The 12769-nt window shown below is 40.9% G+C and overlaps 1 protein-coding gene across 3 annotated transcripts; it reads left to right on the forward strand.

Moving 5' to 3' along the window:
- Nucleotides 1-30: 30 nt before the first annotated feature.
- On the forward strand, nucleotides 31-12360 carry LOC136421867 (26S proteasome non-ATPase regulatory subunit 10-like). Of its 3 annotated transcripts, XM_066409435.1 has the most exons (11): nucleotides 31-287; nucleotides 2325-2375; nucleotides 5079-5171; nucleotides 5623-5721; nucleotides 6359-6457; nucleotides 6889-6987; nucleotides 7573-7671; nucleotides 8158-8256; nucleotides 8995-9093; nucleotides 10060-10137; nucleotides 10970-12360. In XM_066409435.1, the coding sequence occupies exons 1-10, from the start codon at nucleotides 255-257 to the stop codon at nucleotides 10129-10131; spliced, it is 843 nt and encodes a 280-aa protein (XP_066265532.1). In that variant the 5' UTR covers nucleotides 31-254; the 3' UTR covers nucleotides 10132-10137; nucleotides 10970-12360. The 3 variants fall into 3 exon arrangements, with proteins under 3 accessions (XP_066265532.1, XP_066265533.1, XP_066265531.1); XM_066409434.1 differs by lacking the exon at nucleotides 10060-10137 and having other exon boundaries at nucleotides 36-287; XM_066409436.1 differs by lacking the exons at nucleotides 2325-2375; nucleotides 10060-10137 and having other exon boundaries at nucleotides 35-287.
- The last annotated feature ends 409 nt before the right edge of the window (nucleotides 12361-12769 follow it).

A 12769-nucleotide genomic window follows, 5' to 3' on the forward strand; every position in this document is an offset into this window, starting at 1 on the left:
TCTTCTCGGTTTCCGTGAACCGGCCCGATCCAGCGCCCCGGGTGTATTTTTGGCGCACGTATTGACAATGTGTCCCTCCGCCCCGGCAGACAGCCGCATTCCCACATGCCGACCTACCGAGTCGTGCAGCAGTCATTGACTAATTTTGGATCCAACCGGGAGAGGAGTTTAGTTGCGAGAGGAGAGAGAGAAGCGTCTTGCTAGGGGTGTTCTGGCGTCTTTGGAGTGACTTGGAGACTATATTCTGAAGGAAAATGGCCGACGCAAACGGGTTGGACGCATCAGCGGTAAGACAGGAGCTTCTTTGTTCCTTTCTGTTCGCAAAAGGCGATGTTTCATGAAGGGCGGGTGACATGCAGAGCGGGCGAGCAGCTGTCCTATATGACGGGACTGCTGTAACACTGGTTACACCCAGCCGCCAGGCTAACTATAGACACCTCGTGGCCTTTTATATGTGATGCTCGCATGCCCTTTTATATGAGATGTCCTTGTCTTGACGCTTTTTTCACACTTTTTCTTTTGGTTCCATATCAATTAGGGTCAGCTCAGGCTGATAATTCCCTGACAGGGGTTCACAGTGCTAAACGTTCATAAATTTTGCGCAGTAGCACAGGATTCTGTATCTTATGAGAAGAGTTCGCTTAGACAGTGATTTCGTTCTAGTTCCACTAAAAGAGCATTATGCCTACATGTAGGTAGGTCGTAATACGTAGGACATATGGAATTTTGTTTGGAAATTGACTCGAAGACAAGCAGCCACCGTTATTAAGTTGAATATGATATTCTTTTATCTATTAGAAACCTGATTGCAGTAAACATCCCCGAAACCAGTCACACATAAATTTCCTGACGTTTGAGAGATAAAATATAGGGTACAACAAACTAGAAGCGAATACAAAAAAGCTACACATCATATGATAGGAGGCTTATATCTTTGGAACAATCTCACTAGGGTGCAGCTCATATTTTTGCAAACTGGCCGGCTGCAATTTTTACTGATACTAGTAGAACAGCTGTCGGGCTGTCAAGTTTGGATCGTCCCATTTACGTCATTGGGGGTGGAATATTTCAATTTGTTGTCGCCAGTATTTTCAAATTTATGTCCCGACACTATGTTGTCATAAACATGGGGATATAAACAACTGAATTACAACAATATGGATGATTCTTTATTGTTACCATTAATATGTATACGAATTCGTCAACGAATGGTATAATCCTCGTGTCTACTTGGGTCAGAATATCAATGCTTAATGGCATGTCGCATGAGTATTGAAATGTAGACAGTATGAATGACTCAGATTAGACATTAGTGATTTGGGGATGATTGCCATACATTTTGCCTTTTTATGGCCTGCGAGATCTTGTGTTTCTTTCCATACACACATTTTGCATGAGCCGAGATATTCAAATAACCTGGAATAAAGACTGCCAAATGAAAGATAGGGGTCTGCCAAACCTAGATTCTGTGGATTCTGGGTTAAGGTTGTGATAAAATGGGTTATATTGGAGAGGCCTTGACCTCTGACCTAACCTCTGACAGAGTGCACCTGTCGCTGGAGTATAATTGATGGCGGTAAAAACGGGACACTTGACATTCGAACCGTAGTCTCGCAATACCGGCCTGGTTTTTTCTGACCTGTATGCATGTCAAATCGACATTTTTAATATGGCGGCCAGCTATCATGCAAATATCATGTATGTAACTACACGACTTACATGAAATAGGCTGAATCGAAGTGGGTGATATATTACCACATGCAGTAATAGCAAGATTGTTTCGTTGATGTTTCTGGATTTTTCAAACCCTGAAATAGCATGCTATAGCTAGCTACACTGTTTGTTCTGTGTCAGCAAGCATTGAACCATGGCACCTGTATTAATTTCTAGATTTATTGTCAGCTTAAGTATAGATGTCTACGATACACATGTAGAATTTTAGATATTTGTGTTATGAATGTCAAAGCAAGTGAATATGACATATCTAGATATCTAGTGTGGCAATTTCTACCTCGTGTGTATTACGGTTTACATTTTCGAGCCGAGCTGGTCTGCCCAAACCGTCATTTCTTATTGATACAAAGTATGAAGGCGTTTTAAAAAAAGTGTTTTAACCAAATGCTGGGCACAGGATAACGTTTGCAGTTTAGACTACATGTTTCCAATATAGTGTCCCTTATAAGCTGTTATAGCAAGAATAAAAAGATACAAGAAACCACACCTGTAATGTTAAATTTCTAACTGATTTTTCTCTTTCTCTCTCCCATTTTTCTCTTCTCTCTTTTTCTTTTCTTTCTGTGCATACATATGATGTGCTCTCGAAGAGTGGCGAGGGTCTGTCGTATCTGTGCAAGTCAGATCCGGAGTATGCAAAGGTTTAATTTCCATTCCTTCTGTTAGCCTGGAATCCAGCCGTGCCGGCTTTATCCGCTCCCCATCCGTCGTTGACAGTCAGCTGCAGCTAAAACGAAAGCTAACACGGCTAGATTTCAGGCTAAGAAGCTTGGCGCTATCCCCGTTCCCCTCTACCCTAGGCCTTTTATGTAGGCCGCTATGATAAGCTCCCATTTTACCCCTATTCAAAAAATTAAACAGAAAAGTACTCCTTGCTATCCCCACTGGCCAATTCCTCCGCATCATATCCACTGCAAAACATCCCAAGCTCATACTGCTTAAAACTTGCAATAGATTCAGCGCCTTTTTATTTGCACCGTGCTTTACATATATAGAAAAGGTCGTCTAAGTCAGGGCTGAAACCTTCGCCATCCCTCCGCATGTAAACTTCAATCCTGCAACGTTTGCAAACTGTACGGTCACTGAGTAAAGCCACTAACCCGCTTACTTTTGCGAAAACAAACCGTCCAGGGCGTATGCACATGTTCCCATCCCATCCCTCACATACCTTCTGACCGACGCAACATTCCGACAAAACCAAGATTCTGATAGTGGTCTTCAATTTACGTCAAATATATTTTCATTGCGTCACTGAGGATCACAATGTCACTGTATCATCATGTTCAGTGGGACAGTTACTCCAGTACGTACGTTTCTGTGAAGCATATCAGATTCCATGCGTGCTAGCGAACCCAGTGAATGTTCGACCCGCACTTGTTCTCAAGTAACTTAAGACATTGACATTCTTTGAACTGCAAGGTCATGTAGTTTCTCCTTGGCAACTGGCACTTACACCGCACCTTACACCGCTTGCATTCTAAATAGATGTTTAAACAAGGTTTACAAACCACCATTTTCAAGCCAAATTTGTAACATCTTTTTTTGCTTTTGCTGAAAAAAAAATGATATCCAGATGGGCACCGCGCCATTGGCAATCCCTTAGTGGCCCAGCTTCGGACTTAGGTTTAAACAAATCGCCTTTGTGGATCGCGAAGACTCCGCGGCTCCGATGCATTGCCTTTTCTGGAAGTGAGGAACGAGCTGTAGCTCAGTCCGCGTACCCCAAGGGACTCGGATGTAAATATAGCCAAAAATTCGGCATCGTCTCATTCAAGTGGAGGCGCGTGTTGTGGTGACCGTTTGGCACAAATTAGTCATGTTGACATCAGCTGGGCGGATTTTTACTCCACCGGAACCAAGAACTATGTGAACCGATATTCGGACGCATAATGTACCAGAACGACATATGAGCACATAAAGCCCCTTTTTCACCGAAAGCAATCGGTGAGCGGCCAAGATTGGACATGTGTCACCCCTTGGGTTCATAATTGGAATATTGGTGCACGATGTAAAAGTATAATTGAAAAGACAACGAAACGTAAAAAGATTCATTCTTTCTCTATGATTCCTCCAGCCCATAGCTCAATGTTCAGAGGCAAGACTGTTTATAGCAAGCAGGTTGTGTAAGAGCTTGAATTGAAACTTCTGGCAAAGGAATTAATTGTAGTGTTGTAAATCGTACCCTTCACCGCATACGTTATATCTATGCCAAGAGTGACAATCATATTTGGGCTCTACAACGAAATTCCACAAAACTCCTGTTCACTCTAGGTTGAAGCTATAAATCTCTCTGCTTATCTTTAAGCCCTAAGCCACCTTATATTCCTTATCAGGGGCATTGTAACTGTTACATGCCGAGGAATGCCATAAATTATATGTTTTGATTCTAGAAGAATGTCACAACGTCTGACGTATGTTTTCCCTCGAGAAGGTTCCACCACAAGAAGCTTGCCACGCCAAAATAGAAACCGGGTCACCCACATAAAAGTCACATGATACCAGCATGTTTAACTTTAAGGAGTTGGCTATCTGGACGATCGAGTTCTTCTTCGACCAGTGGCTTTTAGCAAATAATTGAGTTCTTTCTATATCATCACAACACCAGACATGATTTTGAAATGGAGTTTCGTAAGGGATCTCACAGAACTTACCAAAAACCTTCTTGGTTGTTTGTGACAAAGAAGCTTTAAATCTGACTGTAAGGACTTCTGACATTTGTAGATATCTATTTCTGTGTGGGTATATACTAACCGTTTATATTCGTCCTCTGAACCCACCGACAAGCATTCTAATCCCCTCTTTGCAATCCCAGCTAGCTGGCCAATTTTTCTCTATCTTTCACGGCCCCATATTTATTCCCGTCTGTAAATGTCAGAGTAGAGATTGCAATCTGGCATAATTGCCGGTAGAGATCCACAGAGACACAAATCAGGATGCTAGAAATGTATAAGGGAGGTCTCCCATTTAGGAATTATGAGTTTTAAGTCAATCCATCCGATCGGATGCAATATTTATGCCCTGACATAATTATCTGATGTGGTACATGAATGAGTACATGGTGGGCCGTTGTTTTCCAGGGTGTTGCATGATACATTATGTTACTGAATACTATATTGTAGATACAGATACAAGAATAGTAACAGCAAGTTGATAGCACAACGTCGCAGAAAACCTTCTACCACGATAGTGCCAGATGTTTTACGACTAGCCTGCCAAACGTCACTGGATTTTGAAATGATTTCAGCATATGCATTGCGCGCCATATGACGTCATGGACTGACACAGGATATGACGTACCTGTCCGGCACAGGAAGTGACGGTGTTGCTTTGTTCCTTTTCCGTAGTACTCGTCACTGTATGATGCCGCCATTGGTGGACATGTCGACAAGGTGGAAAAGTTCCTCAAGGACGGCTTAAATGTGAACTATCAGGACCCGGTAAGTTCTTAATCGTCTGAAAGATTGTTTTTACCACGTCAGTTCTCTCTCCCTCCCTCTTCATCTATATATTTCTCTGTGTGTGTGTGTGTTTGTGTGCGTAACGTTACATGTGTGTGCGCGTGCGTGTTTGTGCATATATATATATATATATATATATATATATATATATATATATATATATATATATGTGTGTGTGTTTGTGTGTGTGTGTGTGAGAGAGAGAGAGAGTGTGTGTGTGTGTGTGTGTGTGTGTGTGTCTCAGTGCGTGCGTGTGTGTGTGTGTGTGTGTGCCTGTATGTGTGCGCGTACATATGTGTGTCATATGGTATGCGTGCTATTGTTTCCACGACAGTTCAGATATGTAAATGAAAACCATGCAGAAGACCATCATGATGAGCTATAAGAGGTGGGCCTAACCGTCTAGAGGATCCTTTTTGTTTCCTCACAGGATGGGGACACGGTACTTCACATGGCGGCCAGCACCAACAACCTCCACGTAGTCGAGATCCTGCTCAACGCTGGCGCAGATGTCAACGCAAAGAACAAAGTAACCCATTTCAACTGTAAATATGCGTGATGCTTTCTTTCACTAGTCCATGAAGTACAAAACAATCTCCAAAATGCCTCCGCCCCGAGGCGTCGCCAAGAATCTTTGAGTGGGTCGCAAAATGATTTTGCTATCGGCCTATGTACATCCAGCTATCTAGAACGCAAACACGATTTTAGCGAAACATATGAGTGCTTAAAATATCTATATATTATCCTAGAGATGCCTGTATTATCCCATCGTTTGCTAAAACAGTACTAAAACATACATGTAACAGGATAACAAGCCTGTTCGCGGTTTGAACTGCGCATGCGCCAGGTCAAAGGTGAAGGACCCTAACTTGTAAACAGTTCTTGCTAGAGCATGCTTTGTACATGTCCTGACGTGTTTTATTCATAATTATGTCTCAAGGGCCTTCAACTCTGACATATTACCTACAATGCATCACATCGCGCAAGCGCAATTCAAACAATGAAACAGCTTATCCAGATAAGTTGGTCGCCGGTAGCCGCTTGACAAAAATATCTGAAATGTTCTTTAGTATTTATTTTCCTTCTAATGTTGCAAGTTCTAGCTGTGGTTATTGAAACATTGGCAACCACCCTTTTATCGAAATAAATCTTTTTTTCTCACTCAGGCGGGATGTTCTATTCTGTACGAGGCCGCCCAGGGGGGTGACGTCGCCGTTGTGAGGGCCATCCTAGACAAAGGTGCAAACCTCAAGGAGAAAGACAAGGTACGTGCAGTATCAGGGGAAGGGCTAGCAATCCCTGCTACTAAAACAACAAGGAAACTTGCTACCCTATATGTCACTAGGCACTACAAGGGTCTGAACGACCGAACGAACGAACGAACGAACCAACAAACGAGCCAACAAATGAACATGCAGTATCAGGGTAGTGAGTTACACTTGTTAGGCAATCGGGAGAGGGATGTGAAAAAAGCAAGGCAATTTGAGAGTGCAAAACTCTCTCACTACGTATGGCAATAGTTCTCATTCCGGATAAAAATCACGTTTCAATCTCGGACTGCCGAGATCTCGCGAGGCGCACGAAAACGAGGCTAGCTCTGTCCCGTTTTCGTGGACTTTAACCAACACCATATTTACGACTGACGAGCTCCAGTCTTTGTCAATGAATGAAACAATAACGGGTTGTTTCTCCACAGTACGGAGACACTGTGCTGCATAAGGCTGCTAACTGGGGGCATCACGAAGTCGTCGCTGAGCTGTGCCGCGCAGGGGCGCCGGTCAACGGAAAGAACATGGTATGTAGTACTATGTACATCAGATCACATAGCATTATATGGTAGATACAACAGTATACTGACAGTGAGAGTTAAGTTGGGAGCATGAAGTTTGATCATGCTTTGGCAACTCAATTATACGTGTGTCGATGAAAGTTGGACATCCAGGTAATAAGATACGCCAAAAGACAGTAACTGGATACAATTTTGAAGATAATTCAGTTGCTTGCGTAAAGGTCTTTTGGTGTAAATTTTCAGGACCCACAACTGTCAAATTTTGGACAGCAGTACCACATATCTACTTTCTTGTTGATATGTATGGTTTTTCCTTGACATTTAAGGTAAAAGAGTTAAACATAACTCATCTCACATCCGGTACGCCCGCGTGTCGCACAGACAAGTTATCGCGAGAATTGCGAAAGCGGAGCTAATTCTGATTCGGGACGGCAACGGCTATCAAACTGTCCAGATATATTTCAAAAGATGTAAGCTAGCTACGCATACCTTTATTTGAATGTCAACACCAAATGGTATTGGACATAAAGAAAACAAACGACTTATGACTACGAAAATATTTACATACTTTGTTGACATTTTGCTTTTCAGAAAGAAAGCACAGCCCTCCATGAAGCATGCACGGGTGGTCACTTAGAAACGGTGCAGGTTTTGATAGAGAACAGGGCAGACGTCAACGCACAGATGAAGGTGAGTATATATGGCCTCATTCGGTCTATATTGATCATATTGTTAAAATTCTAATGCATTAGCATCGAACCTGCAACTTCGGCTACAGCTAGAACAGCACTATATATATGACAATGTCAGCCTCTACCACATAAGACACTGGGTTTGTTTGATATTGGGTCTGTTGCAAATTCCTTTCCTCTGGATGCTTTTTTTCTGCACTGCCCATCAGTCTGGCTTCTCCTGATCTTAGTTGATTAGAGCACGAGACTTCAATGTATAGTTACTTTTTTGACCATCACTCAAGTATGCGTGGCATTCCCTAAAACCGGTCCAGGGGAAAAGTCCTGCGGACATGATTTTCTCTCATTTAGCCAGTCAACCAGAAACGGCAATGTACTCTTCCAATACCTTGCATTTCTACATTCGAATTGTGTTTGACATAATGATGCTTTCAATCCTTTATGGTATACCTCAAAGTCCTGTATTCTGTGCTTGCTCCTACAGTATGGCTACACACCTCTTCACAAGGCTTGCATCGGCGGATACGAACTTATTGTCGACGCTTTGCTGAAGGGAGGGGCCCAAGTCAACCTCCAAAACGAAGTAAGAACTCTTAATAATCATCTTCACAAAGAAGTGTATGTTATGATGTCATTTGTAGGTAGGCTTGTGCCTTTGTGGTTTGTTTGTAATTGTTGACGGAATATATAATAACTCGAGAAGTACTAGTTATGAATGGTAAAGCGAAGATCACTTTTCCCGATGAAATGCCTCCTAGCGGCTTTCAGCGGTATTAGAGCAGAACCTCCGGTTTTAATATCTCGTGTTGTAGACGTAAGTAATATGGTCGCGATTTTTGAATGGTAGAGATTCCTTGGTACATTTGAGTCCTCTTCGGGCAGCACAGTGGCAGTGACGTTCTGCATGTAGATGTGCCAATGTCTTAAATTTATCTACGACCATACCTAAGATATACATGTTCTATATGGACCTACATGGGCTAGTTTTGTGAGACTTTGAAAGAGAATAACTCAAGAAATGATTGACGGATCGTCATAATTTTTCATCTGCAGAAGGCTTTTAAAAATGCTTTTTCTTATGTAGAAGGCTTAAATGATATATATATACATGCGGATCAAGCAGTTCAGAGGCTAATGCCAAAGGTTTTGATTGCAATCATGATTCCACTTATGATCAATATTATGATCATACTTATGATCACACTTATGATCACACTTATGATCACACTTATAATCACAATTATGATCACCTTCACGACCAGACGATGAGGATGATCATACTTTATGTATTCATTTATCATTTTATCTATCTATCTAACAGTACGAACAGACACCTCTGCATATCGCCGCGAAAAAAGGCAAGCACAAGTCTGTCAGAGTGCTTCTCAAGGGCGGGGCAGATCCAACCATCAAGAATGAGGTACGTCATTCATTCATAATCTTACGTCATTGGGGTTAAACTTTCAGGTACAACATTAAGTAATGCAAAATAACCAAGCAAGTGGATAAATTCTCTTAAGAGTCAGGTGTTTCAGAAAGCATCCACTGTCTTTCTTTAGGGACTGAGAATGGCTGGATATTTATCATCATTCTCAGTCACCAGTACTGGTGAAAGATATGCAACGTCTGAAGAGAATTTATCCAGCTACTTGGTTTATTTTGTATTCCGCGTCGATAACCATATTCTGACACATTTAAATGGCACAGTACAAAATGTAGCTTCACGGCATCTACCAAAATGTCTTTAATTCTGCAGCGTTAACTTTACACGGGCTTTTCGTTGACGTCATAAATATCATGATTCAAATCCATTGGCGGCCATGTTGGAGTACAGACGTAGTGATTACACTGTACTCCAACATGGCGCAACTGACGTCATTTGGAAAGCCTGCATATGACTGAAACCGCGTTACTAATGTCATCAATCTGTGAAGACTAGTTTATCGCATATGATTAGTAAACTAAGGCTTACTTTGCATAGATAATTTACATATGCCAAGCTATTTTTTGATATGACATATTTTTCTTTGTTCCTCAGCTTTTTTCCGTGATGACCCTGGCTTTGCTGAGCAATAATCAACACCCCAGCTGATAGGCTACCTCCAGTCTAATTATTTACTGCAAACAAAAAAGAAAAGAAAAACGAGCTCAACATATTTTGCACAGAAATCATTAATATCCACTAAAAGAAGTCTCTTACTAAAAGTGTTTTAGATAACATATCCAGAGTTCTATTGTGCTGTTTAGTCGGAGTAAGTTTGTTCGGAGACATTGCATAGTTCAAGGACAAAATGGCGTCAGCAAGGTCATGGACTAGAAGGAAAAAAGGCATATTGTTCACAACGAGTCACATTCAGACGTTGAAGTTGACCTTCTCCCACCACAGGATGACGAAACTCCCCTGGACAATACACAAGACGGTGAAATCCGAGAGCTATTGCTATCAGCTAAAACCTAATATGGCGTGAGTTTGGCAGCCATTTTCCAAGATGGCGGCAATCAACACTAGTACTAGAACTGTATCTCTGTCCTCACTACGCAGGCATTGTGACATCTGTTGAAATATATCTATTGATAGATTCTCACTTTTCGCTGGAATATTTAGAAGGCACAGCTCTACAACTATAAATCAAAAAGGAAATATGTTGGGTTTTTATGCTACAAGAGCAAATATTCCACATCAGATGTCACAAAAAAGTATCATACTTCTCTTACTCTTAGCAAATCTGTTTTCTCTTTAGAAATCTTAATATTCACCTTTCTCTTTTTCAGATATCACTTCCTCTTCACCTCACCATTACCTTTCCTTCTTTCTCTGTTTAGCAGCTTCCTTCCTTGCTTGCTTTCTTCAGTCTATTTCTTACTCTATTTCTTACATAGCAATGGTAACAAGATACGGCGTCTTCGTCATAGCATTAATTATAGCCGGCTTAACATAGCACGTGATTTGTGGTTCAGGCGATGGGAGAGGGCACTAAGTGGTCTTGACGGATTTGGCGGTTCATGAATTCTTAAAATAACAGTGGCATTTCCTCTTCGATAATAGTATTAAGACAAGATCTGGCGATATCAGCAAGAAGATTTTAATCCTCCTTGATATCAGTAAGCTTGAAATGCTATGAATTCAAGACATCCTTCAGATATTTTGCAAACAATGTAGCTAAGTCAAAATCATATTTTTAGTATATGAAAATTATCTCTATATCTTTGAAGTTTCATTTATAACTTTTGTTAGGACTTACATTTGTGTACGAATTACTCTAATATCTTCTTTGTCTTTTTTTCCAACTCTACAGGAAGGGGACGCCGCAGTAGATATGACCAGATCTCTGGATGACGAAACTATCCAACTGATGCGCACCGCTGCCGGAAGGCGCTAACAAAAATAGCTCGTTTGGTTTGAGATTCTGGGCTTCTTCTCATCGGGGAGGGGGAACTTTAAAACGTAGTTGGTTCATCGGTTTAGTTCACAGATATTCACCGTGTTGTATCATCACAGCCAGTAGGTATCCATCTGAGTAATGAGGCTGTTTTAACGTGCGTGAGGCACCTCCTCGAACATGGGACCCCCATTTTATGTCTCTTCCGAAAGACGGTGCAGCTCCATCAAGGATATGCAATACGTTTCTCACAGTGACAGAATAGACCGGTCAACTTGTAACAAGGAGATTCTATCTAGAAATGAATTACCTTTATATTTTCTTAAACACTAAACCGAGCAATGTGTTCATTGACTTGTAATTGAACTCGTGTGTCTCTTAAGACATATATCATGGGAAAAAAGCTTCGTTGATTTTACAATTTGTAAAAAAACTAGTACTTCTATCAATGTTTTGATGGCATGTGATTATGATTAATTAAGGGGGCAGGCCTGCTTTGGCGCAGCAAACAGACCATAATATCCCTCGTTACCATACCATGATAATCTCTGCAAACACCACTCACTCTCTTTAGCCATGTTATTTCAGTGATCTGACGACTGGTTTGACATTGAGAATCCTTCATTATATTTTGCAAACACTTCAACTTAGATTTTACAATGCTGAACGGAAGGTAGACAATTGAATAGTACATGTAATTATGTTTATGTTCTATATCTAATGGTGGCGTTTATGCAGGGCGCCACCTAGTAAGTGCTGATGGTACGACATTCACGCTCTGTATATTGTTTCACAAAGTATTGTTTTTGTGCATATTCGTATTAAACAATGTTAATCGATACCTTTGTTGTTTAACAGAAATAAAATTTTCGTATTGATTTTTTTCATTCGCTTATTCTTAAGAATAATATTTAGAAACATTTTAAAGCTGTCATATGGTTTTATATTGTGGTTGGTAATTGAATACGTTGCGTAGTACAAATGTATCTGCTAGAATACACTTTTTGCAGAATTGGAAAAGAAGAAATAATGCGAAAGATAATTCAATGTTATTCTTAACGGACGTCCATCTTTATCACTTATAAAGTTCAGTACATGTTGAAAACTGTAAAATAAACGTTTGAACGTCGCAATGGTTTATGATAATGGCAAAGGATTCATGTATGTTTTCAAATGGCTTTAGATATAAAATCGTTTTAAAAACTTAAGGTTTGAAGTGTTCTTGTATTGCTTGTCTTATGGATAGATACAAAACCATAGGATCAATCAATAGAAATACTTAACAGCATTCGTAGAGTGCAAACGTATGATGGAGTACCATAGTTATCTTGTCTTGTATTCCCCCATATAAATTCATTACGTATACCTGCAACAAACAGCACACACATTCTTTTTATTTATTATATATTTCCCAGTAATGAAGTACTAGTATTAAAACCCTTAAGCTGCCAGTCCCGGTTTAAACAGGGATACAGAAACATGCCTTGTGTGCTGGGCCCGGCTATAACCGGGATAGATTATTCCGCAGAAGAAAACAGTTTTGCGTGCGCGTAGCGCCCGAAACTCGGAAGTTAGGGGAGTTATGGCCGCCGGCTGTTTTGCGAATTTCGTGAGGGAGGTCAGGGGTCAAACATTTTTTTTATTTTTACTTGACTAAAAAACCTGGCAGCTTAAGGGTTAACTTGCTTCATTGGCCAGACGCGTGCAAACGTTGTA

Source organism: Branchiostoma lanceolatum, chromosome 16 (assembly GCF_035083965.1).
Source record: "Branchiostoma lanceolatum isolate klBraLanc5 chromosome 16, klBraLanc5.hap2, whole genome shotgun sequence".
NCBI classification, from domain to species: Eukaryota; Metazoa; Chordata; class Leptocardii; order Amphioxiformes; family Branchiostomatidae; genus Branchiostoma; species Branchiostoma lanceolatum.

Excerpts from the sequence above, each read along its gene's own strand:
- LOC136421867 (XM_066409434.1), top strand. The coding sequence starts at position 255 with ATGGCCGACGCAAACGGGTTGGACGCATCAGCG. Across the intron at positions 2,376-5,078 it reads CAGATCCGGAGTATGCAAAG|TACTCGTCACTGTATGATGC; the intron begins GTTTAATTTCCA and ends CCTTTTCCGTAG. Across the intron at positions 7,672-8,157 it reads ACGTCAACGCACAGATGAAG|TATGGCTACACACCTCTTCA; the intron begins GTGAGTATATAT and ends TTGCTCCTACAG.